The following is a 23,471-nucleotide window of genomic DNA, read 5'->3' as shown; positions in this document are numbered from 1 at the left end:
GGTCTAATTAGCATATTATGCTTTTATTATTATAGATAGATATTTGAATTTTTTGAAATGTCTTTGATCTTTATCTGCTTTATTTTTATATTTTTCTGGGGAATAGTCTTTTGTCTGCCATTTGTTTTTCCTGTTACTTTTCTCTTTTTCTTTAGTTTTTTTTATATCTTTGCCTAGTTTCTTTCCTCATCTTTGAATGAGGAGAGTTCTTCCTGGACTAGCTGTGTGTGTGGTTTTGGCCGGGGTAGGGGGAAGGGGGCAGTGTGGGTGAAGCCGCTTCTCTCTGGGGTTCTGCCTCGCAGCTGGAGGCAAAGGCGTTTTGCCGGGAGCCGGTCCACCCTTGCTGCTTGACACAGTCGCTGCAGGGAAGAAACATCTGCACAGCATATGTTTCAAGGGACCTGGCGTATATGGCATACTGTTCTTAATATGTTTGCTCCCCTTCTTGGTGCTATGTGTTTTAACCAAGGTCACCTCTCCAAGAAAGGTTGTTTCCCCAGGTAGGGATTTTTCCCTGAAGTTAGGGAGGGAATAAAACCCCTTAACTAAGTGCCAGGCGGGTAGTTAATCACTTTAAATTAGAACAATCACCCTTAAGCTACATAATCTTTACTCCCTGGAATGGAGATAAGAAACGCCCTAACGTTTGGAATAGAAATTGATAGGATTAAAATCAACTGGTATAAATACAGATGTAACAAGACAACAGGAGACAGAACCTAGAAACAGAACATAGCGAGAGAACCTAGGGAGAGAACATGGCAAAAGATCCTGGACAGATCCTGACCAGAACTTGGCCAGAACTTCACTGGAGATCCTGACCAGAACTTGGCTGGAGTTCCTGGCTAGAGATCCTGGCTAGGCTGCTGATCAACTGAACGCTAACCCCGTGTCATTCCTTCTTCGCCGACTCCGTCCACACCTTGGGGAACCCCTGGACCTGTTGGGGTTGGACCCCAACAGCGTTTGTCTGAGCTTGCTCTGGGCTCTGGTGGCAGGGGGTTTGGCAGCGTCTGCGGGTGTCCCGCTTAATCGGCTCTTGCTCTAAGCAGGGCTGCCTGCCTGTGCTCTGGAGAACTCTGCCCTTCTTCTGAGATCTGAAGTCCCTGGTGTTCTCCCGGTGCCCTCACAGTCTTGGTTGAGTGTTTCTTGCCTGTGGCAACTTGCTGCAGGTTAGTCTCAGGAGGTTCAGGTGTTATATTATCAAAGATCAAGCTTTCTTCTCCGTAACTAACTCGTTCTTGGTCTGGGTGGTCACAAAGAGCAGCATTGTTCAGAGAGGTCTTTACTTTGCATCTTCCAGGTTTTGAGCCCCACAGTCAGGTTTCTTTCTTTCTTTTGTTTTAAAAATACATTTCTATTGATTTCAGAGAGGAAGGGAGAGGGAGAGACAGAAACATCAGTGATGAGAGAGAATCATGGATCTACTGCCTCCTGCACACCTCCTACTGGGGATTGGGCCTGCAACCCAGGCATGTGCCCCGACCTCCAGGTTCATAGGTCGAAGCTCAACCATTGAGCCACGCCGGCCGGGCCAGGTTTCTTAAGGAACCACATTGGTTATGCCATCTGCAAAGGGAGGGCGCTCTACAGCATCCTGATGATCATGCAATCACATGAAATCTGGGCGAATACTGAACACAGTGACTGCTTTCTTACAGACAGAACCTCCGCTGAACACACCAGAAAATAGAGAATATCTTGCAGAAATTATGTTTGAATCTTTTAATGTACCAGGACTCTACATTGCAGTTCAGGTAAAAGCAAAGTTATCTTTATGATTCCCAAAGGACCTTCACTGTCTAATATCTACAGGACGGCATGGTGGTTCCACAGGCTCTCTGTTACAAGATAGGGCTGTGTGTTCTTCCTTTTTCCCTTCCCTCAACACACACACAACACATGGAGACACAGACACACAGAAGGACAGACACACATTCACAGACACACAGACAGACACAGGACAGACACATTCGCAGACACACACACATTCACAGACACACAGACACACACAGAAGGACAGACACATACTTACACACACCCTACTCTGCATTCATCTCAGACCAGGTTTCCAGCTCAGGGTAGGATGGGCAGTTCTCTGTGCTGGGGCTTCCCGTGTAGAGCAAAACGGTTAGCAGCCTCTGGCCTTGACCCCCTAGAAATAGCACCCGCCCAATCTCCCCAAGTGTGACAGACACGGCACCAGGCCTCCCCAGTGTCCCGGGGGCAGACGGCCCTGGTGGGGAACCAGTATCTGGTGTGAGGCCAGTGAACTGCAGCCGTCCGTGGACCCGCACCGGGAACGGTGGGTGAGAAACACCACTCTCTGACTCCATAGTAAAATCCCCAACTCACTGGCTTTTTATGGGTAAAAATTGATCTATTTTATTGAAAACTTGAGTCCTCCAGTTTAAGTGCACATGGTCCTTGTCCAGGTTGGGATTTGAATTTTGGGGGGAGGTGAAGGATGGAGAGGGAGAGTTAGCCTCAGTCGGGGAGAAGGACCGTTTGCTTGACCGGAGCATGAGCGTGCAGAGGACCTGAGGCCGCTCCCCGTGCTGACGCTTGTGTCCTGTCCAGGCAGTGCTGGCCTTGGCAGCGTCGTGGACGTCTCGGCAGGTCGGCGAGCGCACGCTGACAGGCATCATCATCGACAGCGGGGACGGGGTCACCCACGCCATCCCAGTGGTAAGCAGACTGGTCAGTGCTTTTTTTTGCAAGACTCACCTGATTGGAGGTAAGGGAACAATTAAAGGAAAAAAAGCTTTTCTGCTTAAAATACCACTTTTAAAGTCATAGCTGTACTTAGACAAGGGAATAAGAGGAGAAAAAATCCGTGGCCGTCGCAGTTTTAAATGTGCAGGGGCAGCTTCTGCTGTCGAACGGCAGCCATTGGGAGGGGTCAGCAGGACTCTGCCTTGCCCCTGGGGTCATGAGGTCATGGTCCCTGGGGCCTTTTCCTGCTCACCTTCTGAGTCTGGGCCACCCAGAGGATTCTCTCTGTTCCGGGACAAGACGTGGGTGGCTTTAACCAGCTCCTGCTCTGGACAAGGCGCTGCTGGGGTTTGAGAGTTTATGTAAGAGCTGAGAGGAGGGGTTGCACCTTTCAATTTGCAGAGTGGTCTGCAGTGCTGCTTTCTGGTTTTACATTTCAGAATATTAGAGAAGTGATTCCTCATTGGGGCTCTAAGAGACTTCTGCTTCTCCCCCCACCCTCCATAAACTATTTAAACCAATTGTTTAAAGTTGTTTTTGAAAAGAAATGGAAACTCTGGAGAGGGTGTCCAGGGGAGTCACCTGGCTCTCATTCCTGGTCTCCAGGCCCTCCTCCCAGACGCAGCCGTTACCGGTCATCCACGTTGGTTACAAGCACGCTGTTTGTATATACAGGTGTCTGTGTGTGTAACACCTTTGGGAAAGACAAACTAGGGCTTTTTAAAAAACAAATCATTTACTTTCATTGAAAAATAGCATTTCGTTTCAGGAGGTCGCAGCTAGGATATGCTCACGTGCTTTAATTCCTTCAGGGTCAGAACGCCAGGAACAGGTAAAGGGTGGATGTGCCCCCAGTCGGGTGCCCTCTGCAGCAGGGTCCGGAGGGACGGGCAGGACTGCACGCGCCCTCCCAGTGTTCTCTGTGTTGGGAGCCCCGCAGCTGGCCTCACCCCTTGCTCCTGTAGGAGCTGCTGAGGCGTGTCCGCGCTGCTGCCCTGGCCGTGAGAGCAGTGCTGACCGAGGATCCCGGCGCCTGCCCCTTCCCAGGCTCTCCCCTTGGAGGCCAGTGCAGACGGACCAGCTGGGCGCGGGGGCCTGCTGCCCTCTCTCCCGTGTTTCCGGTTGAGGAGGAGAAAGGAAAACTGGTTCACTCAGTGTCAAGGCCCACAGAGAAAGTCGCTTTAACATTTTTGTCTGTATCATAATTCAGTGTTTTCCCAAAAAATTACATGTTGTACAAAATTAGGGTGAAATGGATAAATGTAAAGGAGGAAATCGAATGCCTGTGAACTGACCCAGAGAGCGCACTGTGGCTTTGGTTGCAGAGTCTTCTAAGCTCGTTTCCTAGACACAACGCGTGACGTTTTCAGCGAAATTGGAGCATCCTGTGTCCGGTTCTGTGTCCTGATTGTACAATCCAACCCTAACTTTACAGCTTGCTTACTGACTTATCCCTAATAGTGTTTCTTATGGCTGAGTATTCTGTGAAAATAGTTAGTAGCTATGTAATAGCGCATCCTGAAGCCTAGCCTAATTCACTTGTCTGCCTGTCCTTGGACGGGGGTGTCGAGTGTTTTGAATCTGAGACGAAGCTCATGTTAGTAAACACTGGCTGGATTACTTTTAGAAAGTGTTAGACGTGATGCATGGAGTATAATAATTGTGAATAGTTTGTGTTAGCTGATATTCTTAGGACTGTAAGTTGATCTTTACTATTTTAATAATTTGGACATATCTATCTCCCTCTGCCTCCTGCACACCTCCTACTGGGGCTGTGCCCGCAACCAAGGTATATGCCCTTGACCGGAATCGAACCTGGGACCTTTCAGTCCGTAGGCCGATGCTCTATCCACTGAGCCAAACCGGTTAGGGCTGGACATATCTTTTATCTCCCTCTTTTTTCCTCTTTCTTAAAATATTTTATAAATAACTTAGACTGTGGGAAGGCCACATCTTCTCTTACTTCCAGATGTTAGGCACATCGGAAAGAAACCTGAGGGGTCAGCAGCGTGTCCTCGCCCTCACGTGGCTCTGCCGGTGGCTCTCACCGCAGAGTGCAGTCAGCGGCCCCCTGCCGGGCCCTCTGTTTCCCAGGCGTGGGGCACGGAAGCAGTGCTGTCCTGGGGACTGGAGTGCCACGTCCTTGTCTGTGACACTGTGGTAGGAGGGATCCACTCTGACTGTCGGTCCCTGTCGGGCGAGCTGGGTGTGCCACAGCCTGTGGCTTCCCTGGAAGGTTGGGGAGGGGCTGGTGCTGGGCTGTGGCCCGTTCCTGGCACCAGCAGACAGTGCCACGGTCCAGGGAGGCCCCCAGTGAGCGGGTCTCAGACACACAGTGTTAGGGGAACCACAGAATCACTCCTAGCCCCACACTCGGGGCTGTCTATTGGGTGCTTAGTAAATGGCCTCACAGTGCTAGTGCTGGGCTGCGTACTGCACTGACTCTGTATTATACCCCAAAGGGTCATTTGCCCTGCACTGTGGGCAGAGGTCCTGGCGTGAAGCATGTTAACGGATCCTTAAATACAAGTAGATTTATAGTTGGCTTAGCAGCTTACAGGTAAGACGCTTTCTGTTAAGGAACAAAGTGAGGTTGGATTCACGGTTCCGACACGCAGCATCCATTTTTGGAATGTGGTTTTCAGAGCACGTTCCTGATGAAAGCACCGTTCTGGCTGCTTATGGGGGGCCAGGTCATGGTAACGGGATTGGGAGTGCAGTCGCTTTAAGGACCTCGCCCGAGGAGCCATGTGGGGATCTGTAATTGCGTGTCAGGGCCGCCAGGGCAGGAGCCCCTGGGATTGCTCACACAGTCTTCTGCCTCCTCTCTTCCCAGGCGGAAGGTTATGTAATCGGAAGCTGCATCAAACACATCCCGATTGCAGGTAGAGATATTACGTATTTCATTCAACAGCTGCTAAGGGAGAGGGAGGTGGGAATCCCTCCTGAGCAGTCACTGGAGACCGCAAAAGCCATTAAGGTAAAAACGGATGGGGAATGGGCTGGTTTGGGGTGGAGGAGAAATGGGGCTGCACACTTCCCCGCTGCCGCCACCCTGCTCCCACCTGCTTCCTCTCCCTGCTTCCTCTCCGTGAATGTGGGTCTTGATCTGTTTACCACTGGAGTTCAGTAAGGGCTGAAAGACTGACAGCTCAGGCCCTTCCTTGGAACATCAGCCGTGGAGGTTCCAGTGTAGACGAGAACGGCTTGATGGCCAGATTGAGCCTGTGCTACGGATGCAGCCTCACTTAATTGGAGCCTGATTAGATAAGGGCCTCTAGTTACCTGATCGTCTGCAGCTCCCTCCACGGTTGGACGAGGCACTAGCAGCAGCAGCAGTGACGCCAGGGGTCCTGGGTATCGGCCAATGTCAAACTCGTTTCCCATCCCTGTTGGGTGTGGTTTGCACCCCCTTAACTGCAGTTCAGAACAAGTCATTCCAGGCTCTAGAATCATGAAACACAGTCCACTTGTATTTTCTGGACTCTAGTTACCATGCTAAAAAAGTTACAGGAAGTTTTAAAATGAAATCAATTCGATAAGAAGGAGCATGGCTTGTCAGGACATATTTAAGTGCTCACTTGACCAGTTTAGTCTGTTACCGTGCACCCCCTTAACTGCAGTTCAGAACAAGTCATTCCAGGCTCTAGAATCATGAAACACAGTCCACTTGTATTTTCTGGACTCTAGTTACCATGCTAAAAAAGTTACAGGAAGTTTTAAAATGAAATCAATTCGATAAGAAGGAGCATGGCTTGTCAGGACATATTTAAGTGCTCACTTGACCAGTTTAGTCTGTTACTAAACTGTCCATTTCAGTTGACAAACCCTTTTAAGGGAACTTTTCTAGTAAAAATGCAAGAGATTCTTAGGAATGCAAGGATAACTATTATGTAGATGAAGAGAGAAGGATTTGGTTTATTTTTGAAGAAGAATTTCCCGTGGGTGTGCCATGAGCTTGAGCATCTCCTGTCATTTTGAGCTGCAGGGGGAGTGAGGGACGCTCCCCCACTGCTTTCCTCGGCTTAGTTCCCGGGAACCCTGCTGGTTGAAGGACAGGAAGCATCAGAGGTGGCCCCACATTTGCACGGCACTCTGGGTAACAATAGGGTGCACTGGTGTAGGTCAGGGCTCCGGCAAGCCAGGTGGCCAGCTGCCCCGCTGTCCTGGACCACGGTTTCCCGGGATGGGCATGCTTAACTGGACAGCACAGCCCCGGGCAGACCGGGACACTTAGCCCTTTCTAGCTGGGGAGAGTTTACCCAAGAATCATAGACTTTCTTTTTAGACTAAAATGCTTCCCAAGAATTCCCCTCTTCCTTTCCTTGCCTTTTTTCAGTGAAAAAAAAAAAAAAATTGGAGATTTGACCCAAGCTTCCTGGCCACCCCATATCTGTGACAAATGTCAATCAGAATGGAACCTCTTGTTTCTGACACTCAGGGGTCGAGCTGGTGAGCGTGAGTGTTCCCTTTCTCAGTCAAGATTCCTGAGTGGCATGGCTCAGGAGGTTGCGTTCTGGTCCTCACAGTGGCATTTGCTTTACTCACCGGCTCTCTGGGGTCCTATCCTGACCTTGAATTAGAGCTGGCTGTCGAGGCTGCAGAGGTCAGGAGAAAAGAGACTCCTTTGGTAAAGCTCTCGAGATCAGCTGCACTGGCCCTGCCTGCCTTGTTTTACTGCCCTGGCCGCTTTGGTAAAGCTCTCGAGATCAGCTGCACTGGCCCTGTTGGGTGGCTGTGGGCCCTGCCGTTGGTTCCTCCTCACTTGTTTCTGTGAAGGCAGAGGCCCTGGGGAGTGTGGAGCAGAAGTGCCTGCCTTGTGTTACTGCCATGGCCATGGCCTATGGGCATGAGCAGGCCTGAGGCTGTGTGGACTGTGACACGCCGTTCTCGTAACGTGAGTCCAGAACTCCAGTCTAGGTCTGCACACGCCACCCACTTCCCCTTGAAGCCTTTCGTGCTGTCACTAGGCCAGTTGAGGTGCCGTTGGAAATTGACCAGGCCTCTGAGGACAGCTCAATGCTTCTGTCTCCATCTGGTAGATTTAACTGTGTCGAATGGCTCACTCTCTGTTGTCAGGGAACACAGTGTATAAACAAACCCTGCCCACCAGTCTCACAATTCTGTTAGAGTGTCGAAGATGAAACTGGAATATGTTTCAGGGAGTCTAGGAAACTTCAAACTTCATAGCAGAAAACACCTTCAGAGGTTCTTCCAAAATGTGTACGAGCACTCATGTGCTGCCTTCCCACCTGGGGTCGGGGGCACCATCTACGCAGGGAGTAGGACGGACCCAGCAGGTGCAGATCACCTGGAGACACTGAAGCCATTCTGGGTCCCTGCGTATTCCTGAGTGGGCATGGCTTGAGTGTCTCCATGGTGATCCATAGCTGCTCTGTCAGTCTCACTCCTTGTGTACAAGGTGCCCCCTCTGCTGTCTGCCCACAGGAAGCTGAATTTTGGAAGCTGGTACTCATGTGCCACCTGCAGCTTGACAGAGGTTAGTTCTAAGGACAGGTGCCCACCCAAGGAGCCCAGTTGAGCATCGCCAGATTCAGAGGAAACATTGCACGTCTAGGCTGGTGGTTCAAGGTGAAAGCCACGGGCACGTTCGTGCAGCAGCAGCAGTAGCAGCATAGTCCAGTCCTGCCAAAGTCTGCCTCTTCTTTTTCCATGGCCCCTACCACCTATAACCTGCCGTGTCACCTGCTTGTTATGGACTCTCAGCCAGAGCGCATGCCCCAGGGCCGGGATCTGTGTGTCTGTTCACTCGTGCCTCAGCAGTGAAGACTCTCCGTGCAGCTGATGGCCGCGCTGTACTGTCAGACTGCACAGCAGGGTAACAGGTGGCGGTGGCCGTGGCGGGCATCATGTTGTCTGCCTTATTCAGTGGGCGGGGCTGCAGTGCAGGCCAGCTGGTCCAGGGCCATGGTAGTGGGTACCCGGGGCAGGTGCCATGTAGGTGCCTAAGAGGAATAAAGAAAGAGGTGATGGAGACAACATACTTAGTAGACACCTTGAAACAAGCAGCTTCATAGGTCCAACATCAAAGCGTAGTCATGTCTTGTGTGAAGGATGACGACCATGAGGCTTGGCGTTAGGGGTGTGGGCAGGACTCAGTCCAGGGGTGTGTTCAATGCTGGGGTTACTGGGTGTTTGTCTGAGGCTCTGGGTTGGTTGTTAATGCCTGGTGACGTCTTTGTGTGTGTGCATGCAGGAGAAATACTGTTACATTTGCCCTGACATCGTCAAGGAATTTGCCAAGTACGACCTGGATCCCGGGAAGTGGATCAAGCAGTACACAGGCATCAACGCCATCAACCAGAAGAAGTTCGTGGTGGATGTGGGCTACGAACGGTTCCTGGGCCCCGAGATTTTCTTCCACCCCGAGGTGAGGTGCTTGCCTGTGGCGTTGAAGCACTTCATATATGGAGGAATACTGCCACCTCGTGTGTGTAAAGCTGATTCTCAGTCACTGACTGCGGCTAAGTGAGGACAGCTGGTGCGCACAGGCCCTGTGACGGTCACAGCCCCTGGGCCGTCTGTCTGCGTGACTGACTGTGCCCCTTGCTCTCCATAGGCTTGATTATCTGTAAATAGCGAACCATTGATTATGCCGCGAGTGGTTAGGAAGAAGTTTGAAGAGCAGTAGGAGATAATGGAATTGAAACAAATCGCACACTAATATGAAAATGAGTTACTTTCAGGACCGCATGCAAGTTGCCTCTGTCAGAGTGGATGATGTAACCGTTCCCTTTCCATCTTTTGTGATCGCCCTTCCTAACCCAGTTTCTAACCAGGACACCTGCCTGCCGCGGCCCCGCTGACGCTTAGTTAAGGCTTGTGTCTGAGGGCTGTCTGTAAGAATCACAGCTATCGTCATTTTAGCTGGGACTCACAAATTATTACTTTTGTGGAAGCAGTAATTAAGGGGCAGCATTTTAAAATTTAGATAAAATGCACTTAAAAATATTTTGGTATATTTTCCTGCCTGATTCAGTTTGTATTTAATAGGTAGATTGCAAACTACTACTTGTTTTTTTAGATGTGCATAAAACTATTTTGTACTGGGAAATGGCACAAACGTGTCCAGTATTGTAATCTAATGATATCATACTCCTCCACTCATGCCCTTGATATTAGTGATTGAAATAGACATAAAGCTGCCCATGCCCAGGGAACAGCTGGTGAGCGGCTGGATGTGACCTCCTCCCAGCAGTAGTGCACATTAAGGCTTTCCTTCGACTTTTAAAACATGTTTCAAATGGAATGTCAATGCTGTTTCCTCAGATTAAATTCCCTAAGTTAAATAAGCTAAAATTTTTTTGGTTAATCCTCACCCAAGGATATTTTCCCATTGATTTTTTAGAGAGAGTGGAAAGGAGGGGGTGAGACAGAGAGAAACATTGACTGGTTGCCTCCTGCACGGACCCAGGGCCGGGGATCAAGCCTGCAACCGAGGTACGTTCCCTTGACGGGGATTGAACCTGGGACCTTTCAGGCTGCAGGCCGACACACTATCCACTGAGCCAAACCGGCCAGGGCATTGTTATATTAAGAAAAAAAAATCCTCACCCAAGGATATGTTTTTCATTGACTCTAGAGAGAGAGGAAAGGAGAGGGAGGGAGGGAGGGGGAGGAGGGAGGAAGGAGGAAGGGAGGGGGAGAGAGAGAGAGAGAGAGAGAGAGAGAGAGAAACATCAATGTGAGAGAGAAACATTGATTGGTTGCTTCCTGTGTGTGTCCTGACTGGGGATCAGACCCACAACTTGGCTTGTGCCCTGACCGGGAATGGCATGGGAGGATATACCAACCACTGAGCCGCACTGGCCAGGGCAGTCGTTACATTTTAAAGCCACCATACAGTGACCTTTCATTGACCATGTTTTTTTATTTTCTGTATCTTGGATAATTTTTTCATAAGTTAGTATTCATAAGTGATGTACTCATTCATATTCCTAGTGTTTCATTATTTCACATACATCATGTACATGCTTTTTACAGTCTCTTACCATACGTTTCACTGTATTTGTGATGCAGGGCTGGTCTGCTTTTGTTACTGTTTCATATTTTTCCTTCACTAAACCCCACATTTCATCTCTTGAGGGGACGTATGTTGTCATCAGTCCGTGCACACAGTCACATGGGATTCACTTGACGTATTGTTCATTCCCATGTGAAGTGCTTAAAGGTATAGTAAATTCTGTATTTGTTAAAGTTACTTTTTAAAAAGTGCTCTTGTTTTGTCCTGTTGAGAGAAGTGTGTAATGTTTCTTTTGTGTTTATGTGAAATGTAGTTTGCCAACCCAGACTTTATGGAGTCCATCTCGGATGTTGTTGACGAAGTGATACAGAACTGTCCCATCGATGTGCGTCGTCCGCTGTACAAGGTAGGAGCTGCTGGGGTAAGGGCTCCGAGCTCATTCCACAGCTGCTGGCCCACCATCCTCAGAATAGGTCATTAATGTTGATATGCAGACTTTCCTATTTCACCTCCTGTCTTACAGGATTTGTTAAAGGCCAGTGTAATGGCAAAATTTTTTTCTTGGAGTGGGGATGCCTTAGATGTTTGGAAGAATGACTCAGTAAACCAGAAGTATTAGTTTAACTGTTCTAGTATCTTTTATTCTCATCTGGCAAGCTATGACGCTCCATCCACTGAGCCAAACCGGTTTCGGCAGTTCTAGTATCTTTTATTCTCATCTGGCAAGTTACACTATTTTAAATTGGACCCTTTTAACTATATGTATTGATTGAGAGAAAAGTGATACTTCCTCTCTGATTTCCATGAATTCTACTGGTTTTGTTTGGTGCGTATTTAGGTTTAGTGCCAATGTGGTGTTGCCAGAAGAAGATAGAGCAACCAACTAGAAAACGCTCATGTAATATTTTTTTCCAAAGTCTTTGGAGGGACTTTTGAACTTGAGAAAATGCTAATTCATGTAATTACAGGATAAAAGGAAATATTGCTGACTGCCACATATTGAGAGCAGAAAGGGATGGTCAATTAGCCGCCGTTGGAGCATTTAAACCTCTGCGTGAGGGGGTCATGCCTCATCCCAGCCTCAGGACTGTGTCTCCCCTTACTCAGGTCTAGGCAGCCGCATTTTACAGAGGAGGACTCAGGCTCAGTAAAGAGGGCCCAATACATTTTTTCATCTATAATGGGTGGGGAACCGTTTTTCTGCCCAGGGCCATTTGGGTATTTATAACATAATTCACGAGCCATACAAAATTATCCACTTAAAAATCAGCCTATTATATTTGGTTAAACATTTAATTAACTCACCCCTAATGCCTTGGCAGGACCAGACCAATTGATTTTGCAGGCCTTATGCAGCCTGTGGGCCAGACGTTCCCCACTCCTGATCTATAAGATGGAATACTATACAGCCTTTAAAAAGAAATAGGTAAATCTGTGTAAATGCAAATGAAAAGATGTGAGAATATACTGATAGCTGGACAAGCAGGTTGTAAAATTTGCACATAGTATTTCATTTCATATAGAAATATAGTTCACATATTTATAGAAGCAAAGGTTCTGAATGACATATGCTAAACTTTTTTATTATATCAATTCTTTGATTTTTTTTTAGTCCTTTTCCTTTCCATCCATCCCTGCAGCCCCCCTCCCACCTGGCAACTGTCAAAGTATTCTCTGTATCTATGAGTTTGTTTCTTTTCTGCTTGTTCGTTTATTTTGTTTTTTTAGATTCCACATATAAGTGAAATCATATGGCCTTTGTCTTCCTCTGTCTGACTTATTTCACTTAGCGTAATACCCCTAGGTCCATCCATGCCGTCACATCTGGTAAGATTTTGTTCTTTTTATGGCCGAGTCTCATTCCATTATATATATGCACTACTTCTTTATTCTTTCATTTACTGATGGACATTTAAGTTTCTTCCAAACTTTGTGATTATTGTAAAGAATGCTGCTGCAAACATATGGACACATGTTTTTTGGATTTAGTGTTTTGGATTTCTTTGGATAAATACACAGAAGTAGAATTACTGGGTCCTTCTTTGTCTCTTGTCATATAGGCTTTGTTTTAGTCTATTTTGTCTGGTATAAGTATTGCTACCCAGCTTTTGTTTGTTTCCATTTTCATGAAATAATTTTTTCCATTACTTTTAGTTGTATGTGTCTTTTAATCTGAAATGGGTCTCTTATAGACAGCATATATAAGGGTCTTGTTTTCTTATCCATCCAGCCTCCATATATCATTTGATTGGAGCATTCAATCCATTTGCTTTTAAAGTAATTGTTGATAGACATGTATTTATTGTCATTTTATTATTCATATGTTGGGTCTTTTTTTCTTCTTAAAGAAGACCTATTAACATTTCTTGTAATACTGGTTTAGTGTTGAGAAACTCCTTTAGTTTTTTTTTGTCTGGGAAGCTCTTTATCTGTCCTTCAATTTTCAATGATAGCTTTGCTGCGTAGAGTGATTTTGCTATTCATCACTTCGAATATTTCTTGCCAATTCTTTCTGGTGTGCAAAGTTTCTATTGAGAAATCAGCTGACAGTTGTATGGGTGCTCCCTTGTATATAACTAACTGCTTTTCTCTTGCTACTTTTAAGTTTCTCTCTTTGTCCTTAACCTTTGGCATTTTAATTAAGATGTCTTGGTGTGGGCCTCGTTGGGTTCATCTTGTTTGGGACTCTCTGTGCTTCCTATTTCTTTCACCAGGGAGGGGGAGTTTTTCTCATCATTTTTTCACATGGGGTTTTAGTTACTTGCTCTTCTCCTCGCTCTCCTATGATGGGAATGTTGGTTGCTTGAAGTTATCCCAGAGGCTTTTTGTACTATCCTAATTTTTTTGGCTTCTTTTTTCTTTTGCTGTTCTGATTGGGTATTTTCTGCTTTCTTATCTTCCAAATCGCTGATTTGATCCTCTGCTTCATCTGTTCCACCGTTGATCCCCAGACTCGATGTGGCTTCTTCTTTATATTCTTAGTTATAGGACTTCTGTTCAGCTAGATTTCAGGTGGTTCTCAATGATGGTTGTTCTGTAATTTAGTTGCAATTTTGATGTGGTGGTGGTAGGATGCGAGTACCACCTTTACCTATGCTGCCATCTTGACCAGATTCTTCATATGTCAACCTCTTAAATAAAATGTCTTTGGGGGTGGCAGATGGATAACTTTTACTTTCTACTTTTTGTCTTTTAAAATTGTTTGAAGTTTTATAGTTAAAAAGTGTTATTTTTATTACTGGAAAATTTTTTTCTATATAGACAGCTATTTATGGGTGAAAATAATTATAATTCTTTTTTTGTTTATTGCATATTCTTGAATGTCCTCCAGTAATATCCACAAGAAGGGCAAACTGAAGACAGAATGGATATTGAGGTTTAGTAAAACCGTCCACCTTGTTTTCCCCACTTCTAAATCTCAGCATTAGCTGAGTTTTCTTGTCCGTGAGAGCGAGGAGCAGGTGTGGGCTCCCGGTCTTCTTGTCCATGAGAGTGAGGAGCAGGTATGGGCCTCTGGGTCTTCTTGTCCGTGAGAGTGAGGAGCAGGTGTGGGCCTCTGGGTCTTCTTGTCCATGAGAGTGAGGAGCAGGTGTGGGCCTCTGGGTCTTATCTGTGAGAGTGAGGAGCAGGTGTGGGCCTCTGGGTCTTCTTGTCTGTGAGAGTGAGGAGCAGGTGCGCTCCAGGGTCTTCCCTGTGTCCTCCTGGACATGGATTTCTGTCAGTGGCTATGAGTTGCTCATGATGGGGTGAGCGTTTTCTCCTTTGACAGGTGGATGGATGGGCTTCCTCTTCCCAGTGGGTGTGAGCTTGTCATGGGAAGAACCTCCGCCTGATCCTCTGTGACGTGCACAGGTGTTCGGGTCGGTGGGTTTTTAGAGTTTAGAACCCAATTCTTGTGGGAGACACCGTCCTGCAGAACACGCTGCCCTCTGCTCTGAGTGGCGCCTTCACCTGTCCTAGGGCCTGCCCTTCCTCTCCTGTCACTCTGGTACTGTCATTCCTTTCTCTGCTACTGATCTTCTTCTTCCTGCCAGGCCCACTCTTGTCTGTGGCACAGGTACCTGCCTGAGCTTACAAAGCATTCAGTGGTCTGGCTGGTGTGGTACAGTGGTTGAGCATCGACCTATGAACCAGGAGGTCATGGCTGGATTGCTGGTCAAGGCACATGCCCAGGTTGCTAGTTTTATCCCCAGTGGGTGGAGGGTGTGTGTGCAGGAGGCAGCCAATCAAGGATTCTTTCTCATCATTGATGTTTCTTTCTTTCTCTCTCTCTCTCTCCCTCCCTCCCTCCCTCCCTTCCTCTCTGAAATCAATAAAAAAGCATAAAAACAAAACAAAACAAAGACAAAGCATTCAGTGGACCAGGGAGGAAGTAGGAAGCATGGTCCAGACCCAGAGGAAGTTATGAGTGCCAAGGGGACGCAGCATACCTGCTGAGCCCTGACCAGCCAGGTGAGGCACCCTCCACGAGAGCGGGCGCTGGTTCCGGCCCCTGTCACCACGCGCTGCCCTGTGGTCCCCACAGCCTCTTACGGCAGCTGTGGTGTCCAGATTGGTTGTAGTGGGACCCCAGAGACCCAGCAGGAGGGAGTTCTGGACCAGCGCCATGGTGCCTGGGGTCTGCTGTTTGGGAGACCGGCCAGCAAGGACTTCCTATTTGCAGACTCGTCCGGACCCCTTGTGCAGGTTGTCACGGTGGGGGAGTCAGAGGAGGCTCATGGTGAGCCCTGTGGTGGCAGCTGATGCCTCGTTGTGAATTAGCACCTTGCTCAGGCTGGTGGTGAAGGAGTGAGAATAAAAGGTGGCTTTGAAACTTTAGAATCTGGAGAAAAGCAGAAGTTTATTTTTCAAAGAAAGTAGTCATACCCTAATTTTCACTTCAGTCTGGACTATAGATAAGAAGGCTGTCTACAGCCTCTTTGTAGGGAGGTTGGGGCCTGGAGGGGCTGGTGTGTGACAGGCCTATGACATTCCCAAAGGCCAAGACATTGCCAGGAGCAGGTGCTGCTTGAGCCCTGGCTGCCCGTGGGCATCACCCTCAGGAGTGTCAGAGTGGACACATGCCTGGTCCCACCCCCAGAGATGCTGGTGTGGTCGGGCTGGGCCTGGACCCTGGTGTTTGGAGCTTCCGGGTGACTGTGATGTGCAGCTAAACTGGCGGCACTGGTAGCAGCTGGCTCCGTCTTGGTGTTCAGTCGCTTTCCTGCTGTACTTGCGGGCAGGGCCAGTTTTGAGTTGCTTTGTTGTGGAATTGCATGTCTTCATTCCTGAGTTCTGGTCCTCAGATATCCGAGCACCTGACAGACCACAACACGATCATAGTCAAAGCAGAGGATTTAAGTGTGTAGGAGAGATAGTCCTTGTCCTCTAGACCTTAAAAAAAGCTAAAAATAATACTGAAATAATTCTAATGGGAATCACTACCGGCCACATGTCACTCAAGTGAGCCATGCAAAGTGTGATAATCGAGAGAAGGGGCAGACTGAGCTGAGTCTGAGGGCTTGGCCTGCAGAGGGAGGAGGGGCCTGGGCCTGGGGGAAGGGCCTTAACCCAGACAGAGCAGGCGAGCAGGCAGAGGTTTCAGAAGTCTGTTCTGGGGGAGCCAGGCATGGGAGGTATGGAAACCACTGGGGGGCGGGCCCAATGCCACTCCTGTCCCCAGATTCCTGCGGAGCATCACGCACAGCAGGGCTGTGTGTTTCTGGGGAGGGAAGAGTGGCGCTAACAGCTGATGGGGACTTGCCGTGTGCAGAAGGTCATTGTAGGGAGTGATGAAGGGCTTGATGGCGTTCCGTTGACCACGCTGAATAAAGGCTCCTGAGCACCTGCCCAGGCTGGCCTCACCGTGGGCACCGGGGCACGGACAGCGCCCACATGGAGTGTGCCTGGGGCAGGCGCCGGGGACTGCAGTGGCGTCTCCTCTGCCTGGGCAGGCCGTCGAGTCAGTGCTGGCGCTGATGCAGCGTTTCTGTTGGTCACTACGTCACCATGATCACACGTGGCATCGAGCCCTCAGAACGGGGCTAATGTGACTGCAGGACTGCTTGTAAAATTGTGTTTACTTTAACTTTATTTTTAAAATTTTATTTAACAAAATTTTTATGTTTTTTTAATTTTTGTATTTAAAAATCTTTTAAATTGATTTTTAGAGAGAGAGAAAGAGAGAAACATCAGTTTGTTGTTTTGCTTATGTATGCATTCATTGGTGAATTCTTTTTATTTGTTAACCCTCATCTGAGGATATTTTTTCCATTGATTTTTAGAGAGAGTAGAAGAGAGAGAGAGAAACATGGATGTGTGAGAGGCACATTGATTGGTTGCCTCCTGCACACGCTGTGACTAGGCCTAGGATTGAACCTGTAACCCAGGTACTTGCGCTTCACTGGGAATCAAACCTGAGACCCTTCAGCATGCAGGCTGACCCTCTAGTCACTGAGCCACACCGGCCAGGGCACTGGCTGATTTTTGTATGTGCCCTGACTGAGGATTGAACTTGCAAACTTGGCGCCTGGAGGTGATGCTCCAACCAACTGAGCTACCTGGCCAGGGCTGTTTACATTTAAACCGAAGTGGCCATGTGTGGCTACTGGCTACTGGGACAGCTCAGATCCACTGAGTCCTGGCGGCCGGTGGGGCTTCCCGGTCAAAGGGAAGGCTCTGTCTCCGCCCCTGGGTGAAGGGGAGGAGAGCATGTGGGTCTGTAAGGAGTATGGCCTCCGTGGGCCTTCCATTCAGTGGGCATGGTGGGGTGGGGCCTGGGCTGTGTGCACAGGAGGGTGCTGGCAGCTGCGTGTACTAAGTGGGATTCAGAGAGAGCTGCGGTGGGTGCACCCGGAGGGCCTTGCGTGGAGTTGGGTTTTACCAAACTGAGGGCATCGGGGTGTTTTGCAGGGAGGTGACATCCCACTTAGGGCTAGGAAAGCGTGTGAGCTGCACCACGGAAGTGGATGGGAGCCAGAGGGGCGGGAGCAAGTTCTGTGGGCGGCCCAGGACAGTGCCCACGAGGGAGGTGGCGGCGGACTCGAAGGAAGATGTGGAGGCCGGGCAGTGTTTGTGATGTGCTGATAAGGGGTTCTTACATGCACATCTAGGAGGGGTGTCACTAACGAGGACATGCAGAGGAAGGAGCCTATTGAGGAGTCATGGGCGCGAGGTCTGGCCATGACGAGGTTTAGGAGGAAGGTCTGGATCCTCCTCGCGCTGCAGGAAGGAGGGCTGCCGGCGGCTGTCACAGGGACAGGACAGGAAGACGGTGGTGCCGACTGGAAGGTCAGGTTTTAGGGACGGGCAGAGGAGAGACCGTCAGTGGGTTCTCCAGAGACACAAGCGGCAGAGGTCGTCGCACTGTCTCTGTCTCCTCCTCCCTCCTCTGCCTCCATGTCTGTGTCAGGGTTAGTACGTCTCTGGCCTGCTGTCAGCCTGCTCAGGCCTGAATCACAGGGCAGGCGGCTGCCGGGACCTGGGCAGGAGCGGACCGCAGTCTGAGGCCCATCCCTTCTGCTCCGGGAACTCTGCTCTCGGCTGAGGCCCACGGACGCTGGGGAGGGACACTCACGTTAACCACATCTACAGAGACCCCCGGCAACGCCCGGAGCCGTGTTAGTTAAATTGGGGGCCATAGCCAGGACAAGCTGGCGTGTAAAATGAACCATCACAGAAGCCAAGAAGTAGTGAAGAAAGAGAAAGAAAACTCCAGAAGCCAATGGAAGGTTGTTGGCAGCCCCGTCTGGCGATGCGAGAGGTCACGCAGGGGAGGTCGAGACCTGGCCGTGGCTGTGGGGTGAGGAGGTGAGCAGCCTGTGAGGGGAGGTGGGCAGAGCCAGATCCCCGCAGTCAGGGGAGAGCCGTGTGGACAGTCTCACCCCTGCAGCCAGGCCGCTTGGAGGCAGCCGGGACTCACCCGTCTCTAGGACTTGGCACCACGTCCTAGAAACGGCTGCTCTGGCTTTGCTGAGTCCCAGTCTTCAGGTTCAGTTCCAGAGCAGGAAAGCCTTGTCCCTAAAGAGAGACAGCCTTTCACAGCACGATACAGGGGCAGCTGCCAGGAGCGTCGGGCGAGCTGTCTTCTTCCCGGGTAGTGTTTGGTCTGCTGGACAGGGGGAGCGTGCTCCGCGGGCAGGGGACGTGGTTTCTGCAGTGAGCACAGGGATTCGTTAGTGGCACCAGGAGGTCGGTGGGGAGCCCTGCGTGTCTGTCAAGTGGGGTTCAGGGGGAGCCTCCAGCAGGTGCACCATCCACACAGCATGGTTGCTCTGGTTGTGAGAAGCTTGGAGTCATGCGGGCCTTTTTTTCTGACTAAAATGGATCACAGATTTAAATGTCAGGCCTAAAACTAAAGAACTCTAGAAGAAAATATTTTTTTTTATGACTGATCTAGGCAAAAGTTTCATAAGACATAACAACTATGAGCCATAAAAGATAAAAATTGATTTAATTTATAACAGTTGAAATAGGTAAAAACCTGTAAAAATAGGTACAATAAGGTAAAACCCATTAACCGAAGAAAAATGTCCCCCTAAGCTACCTATGACCTATAGCACTTTAGTAAATTACACCTTTGCCAGTAAAATTTAAACCTTTATCGTTTCCTTCCTACCTGACCGATGCCCCACAGTGGCAGGCCCCCCTTCCGAACGACAGCAGCCAGTTTTGAGATTCTCAGTGATGGTGTTGGTTTCCAGTGTTTCAGTGAAAAGCCGCCCCGTATCTGGGACAGTCATTTAGGGGAGGACGACGCTCAGAGCCACAGGGAGGGAAGCTCAGGGACAGAGCCGGCTTCCTGCCGTGACGCGTGGCGGTCAGGGGGCCCAGGCCTCTGTTCAGTGCTGTGCAGCAGGGACCTGGTCATTTTAGCCTGAAAAGAAGTTTCGGAGGCGTCTGCTGTGCAATTTAAGAAATGAAAATACAAGCTAGTATTTCGGCAAAGCAGCCTTAGAAATGTCTGATGTCAGGCCGGTGCCGTCCTGCCCCCTGGGCTCTGGATCCGTTCTTGGATGTAAGCCGAGGTCTCTCTCCCAGAAGACAGTAGGCCCGTCTGACCGGCAGTTAGGGCGGGGGCAGATGTCAGTTGAGGCTTGTCCTAAGGTACGGCGACCAAAATAGTGAGGATGCTTGTCAATTGCGATTCTTAGTGGGAAACGCATGGCAGTTTGTGTGAGTGTTCCCGGGTGAGAAGACCTGTCTGAGAAGGGGCGGGGTGAGGACACCCCTGTATTAACGATTGCCACCCTGGCGGTCAGGGACTCGGTCCTGCGGTCTCACCTTTGGCCACGTGGTCAGTGAGCGTGGGTAACCAGGGTGGCCTGGGCTGGCGGGGGGCAGCCTCCTGCTGTTGCTCAGCGCTGTCTCTGGGAGGTGGCAGAGCACCGCAGTGCTTGTCCGTGACCTCCCTCCTGGATGGGTGTTGCGGGTAAGACCTCCATGGGCGGTTTGTCACGCAAAGGCGCTGTGGCAGTCTCTGTGGGGAGGGGTGTCCATAGACGGCTGCCCCTCAAGAAATGGACGAGGCAGCAGGCTGGGCTCCTGTGCCCATGCCTGTGGTGTCGAAGGCAAGCGAGGATTTGACGTTGGTGCCCACGGGAGGGCTGGCCATCACCATCCTGGTGGCGACACCATCCCTGGGCACTGCGTCCTATGTGTTTGTTATTAATGTTCTCTGAGGAGGGGTCGCCCACGGGAGGGCCCTGGGGATGAGGAGGGTCAGGGGAGGGTCAGGGGAGGGTCAGGGGAGGGGCCTTGGTTGTGGCCTTGGGAGGGTCCGGGAGAGGCGCCTTGGGGAGGGCCTTAGTCGGTTGCCGCCACGGACAGGTCACAGGCTGAGGTGCTCTGCAGACCCTGGGGCAGTGGCTCACCCCCAGGGGTTGACAGTTTCTGGGCTTCCGGGGCCTGGCTCCTTCCCCGCTGGTCTGATTCTGCCTGGCACCCCAAGGCTAAATGGGTGCCGGCTGCCCCTTCCTGCTCAGGACTGGCGCCCCGCAGACAGAGGGGCGCTGGGGACCAGAGGGTGCTGGTTCCTGTGATGCTCACCTGCCCACGGGGTGTGGGGTACGGACAGACAGGGCCTGGGTAGGGGGGCTGGCCCAGCTCGCACTGCACTCCCTGAGGGACCAGGTTGAGCGACAGGTGTCGCTTCCTGCGGGCTCCCTGGCTCCCTGAGGGGTGGTGACCCGACTTCCTTTCTCAAGTGGTATTTTCTGTAAGAAAGTAAGTCAGAATGTACCTCATTTCACTTTCATTTTCCCACATAACATCCTGTAGCCTGAAAGAGCACAAGTTTCCCATCAGAATCTGGTGGAGATTTAATGACGCTCCCCCTTGACCCCCACCTCCCCGCTTCTGTTGTGACCACTTAGCAGAGTCTCAGGGTGACAGAGGGGACACGGGCACAGGGGTGTCTCACCCGAAAACACCGTTCTCCGTAGCACCCTCCTGATCGGACGAGTTTAAGACCTGTTTCCCAGTGATTATCAAGGCAGATAAACTAGGCCCAGTGCGACTACAACCGGCAGTCGGGTGATGTGCACGGCTGCTTTGCCCTCCTGGTCCTTGTCTAGCTTCCCCGTGTGCATGGCGGTGGGTGGGTGTGGGGCAGAGCTGCCTCCTGCTTCCCTGGGTCAGGACTGAGGAAGGGACAGGAGGGGTGGAGGAAGGAGATGCAGCGCGCTTTGTATGCATTGACCTGGGTCGCTGCTGTCTTCTCACATCGGCTGGAATGTGTTGTTCACACCGTCGTCGGGCCCCTGGCAGTTTAAAAAAAAAAAATTAGTTTATTATGGAAACTTTTAAACATAAAAATAGGACACTGTGATAGACCCCCCAGTACCTGTCACCCACACATTCCTTCTTCATGGATTATTGTTAAGCTCATCCCAGACATTGTATTCCATCCATAAAGTATTTCAGAAAGTGTCTCTAGTCTAGCAGATAAGGACACGTCAAGGAAAACAGAACCGTAATACCGTGATTACACCTAAAGCATTGATGATAACCCCACCGAATCATCAGATGCCCGGTCAGTGTCCACATTTCCCTGCCTTGTCATTGCAAGTTGTTGGCTCCCCTGGCAGTTTTTGTGGGCGGCCACTCACCCCAGGAAACCTCTGCTTTGCCTCCTAGAACGTCGTTCTTTCAGGAGGCTCGACAATGTTCAGAGACTTTGGACGGCGGCTGCAGAGAGACTTGAAAAGGGTGGTGGATGCCAGACTGCGACTCAGCCAAGAGCTCAGCGGTGGCAGAATAAAGGTGGGGACCCGGACGGGCGTGGGAGGAAGGGCGATTCTGCCCCAGCTGACCCGGCGCTCTCCCCCCACACGGAGCCCTGTCTGGGGAGCGGGAAGTGAAAGGTCTCCGTATCCCCCCTGAACCACACTGTGAAGTTACGGGTAAAAGTTGTTGCTGAACTCACTCCAAGTGTGAGCAGACTGACAGGCTGCGGTGGCCAGCAGCTCTGCCCCCGCAGCCCCCGGCAGCACGTGGACGTGTCCGACGGGCTCTCTTCACCGAGGGCCTCCGTGCCCTGACGTGGGCCCTTAGCAGGGAGTTAGCACCACGCTCCACGCCCTTCGCCTCCACTGTGACAGCCAGCAGTGGGTCACAGGGGCTTGGGCGGAGGGTGAATGGGCGCAAACGGGTGTCACCTGCTGAGTCATTGTTGGCAAATGTCATTTCTCAGAGCATTTTGGGGACTCTTAGTGTTTTTGGAATTATTCCTACAAAACTAGAACAGCTAATTTGTTCAGTAAAAAAAATGAACTGAGTTAGTTGCTTGGATTTTTTGCCTTTTAAAAAATCCTCACCTGAGGATATTTTTCTATTGCTTTTGGGGCGGGGGGGTGAGGGGGAGAGACACATCAGTGTGAGAGAGACATACTGATTGGTTGCCTCCCGCACCATCCCGGCCAGGGCTGGGGACCTATCTAACCTGCAACACAGGTACTTGCATGCCCTTGACCAGAAATTGAACCCGAAACCTTTCGGTTTGCGGGCCTACGCTCTAACCGCTGATCCATACTGGCCAGGGCCGATGGTTTGCTTTTACAAATGCCCTTAGTGTTCCGAGAGACTTGCCTGCTGTGTTCTCCGCACCACCCTGGGCTGGGGGCTGCGCTGGGGGTGAGCAGAGTGTGGTGCGGAGGTTGGGGGGCAGTGGCCTAGGAGGCGGGAGGGGGCTTGAGGGGTGCAGCAGGAGTGGCTGAGAACCTCCTTTCTGAGGCAGCTGTGGCTGCTGCCTCACAGAGGGATTGACCATAGGGCCCGTGCCATGGGAGGGGGGCACTCGCCCGTCCGTGGAGAGGCTGGTGCCTGGGTGACCGTGTCCCTTCCCTGCAGCCCAGGCCGGTGGAGGTGCAGGTGATCACGCACCACATGCAGCGCTTCGCCGTGTGGTTCGGCGGCTCCATGCTCGCCTCCACCGTAAGTCCCTGCCCCGGCCCCAGCTCTGCGCCCCCTCCCGTGTCCTGAAGGTCAGCTGGTGTGCCTGCTCTAGACGGTCGCCCCCTAATCCTGTGGGACGGAAACGTGCGGTCCTTTCAGTTCTCAGTGATTCGGGGTGACGGGCCGTGTGGTCAGTGAACCCACGTGCGTTCATCGTCCTTTCCGTGACTGTCCGAGTCATGAGTGCCTTTCCTCGTCAGCACGGAACAGGTCACCAGTCGCTAAACCCAGGGCAGCACACAGCTGGTCCCAAACAGAGGCTGAGGGGTTTTTAACAAAGGACCCTTGTGGCTGCTCAGGCCAGGAGAGGTGGAGGGGCAGGCCTGGGGGGGGAGGGTGG

General features: G+C 50.6%; 1 protein-coding gene across 6 annotated transcripts in view; it reads left to right on the top strand.

The window, feature by feature from the left end:
* Positions 1-23,471, top strand: part of ACTR3B (ARP3 actin-related protein 3 homolog B (yeast)) — a 60,110-nt gene that overhangs the window by 35,859 nt on the left and 780 nt on the right. For 3 of the 6 annotated variants that reach the window (XM_014528223.1, XM_014528227.1, XM_014528225.1), the window contains exons 5-12: positions 1,662-1,757; positions 2,581-2,688; positions 5,552-5,695; positions 8,933-9,106; positions 10,898-10,906; positions 11,013-11,105; positions 21,815-21,940; positions 23,027-23,110. In XM_014528223.1, the coding sequence (XP_014383709.1) occupies positions 1,662-1,757; positions 2,581-2,688; positions 5,552-5,695; positions 8,933-9,106; positions 10,898-10,906; positions 11,013-11,105; positions 21,815-21,940; positions 23,027-23,110 (834 nt within the window). The remainder of the gene's footprint in view (positions 1-1,661; positions 1,758-2,580; positions 2,689-5,551; positions 5,696-8,932; positions 9,107-10,897; positions 10,907-11,012; positions 11,106-21,814; positions 21,941-23,026; positions 23,111-23,471) is intronic. The other 3 variants (XM_014528224.1, XM_014528226.1, XM_014528228.1) reach the window with 2 other exon arrangements.

Source organism: Myotis brandtii, unplaced genomic scaffold (genome assembly GCF_000412655.1).
Source record: "Myotis brandtii unplaced genomic scaffold, ASM41265v1 scaffold624, whole genome shotgun sequence".
NCBI classification, from domain to species: Eukaryota; Metazoa; Chordata; class Mammalia; order Chiroptera; family Vespertilionidae; genus Myotis; species Myotis brandtii.
Note: the sequence above shows the minus strand (reverse complement) of the source record. Positions and strands in the feature narration are given on the sequence as shown.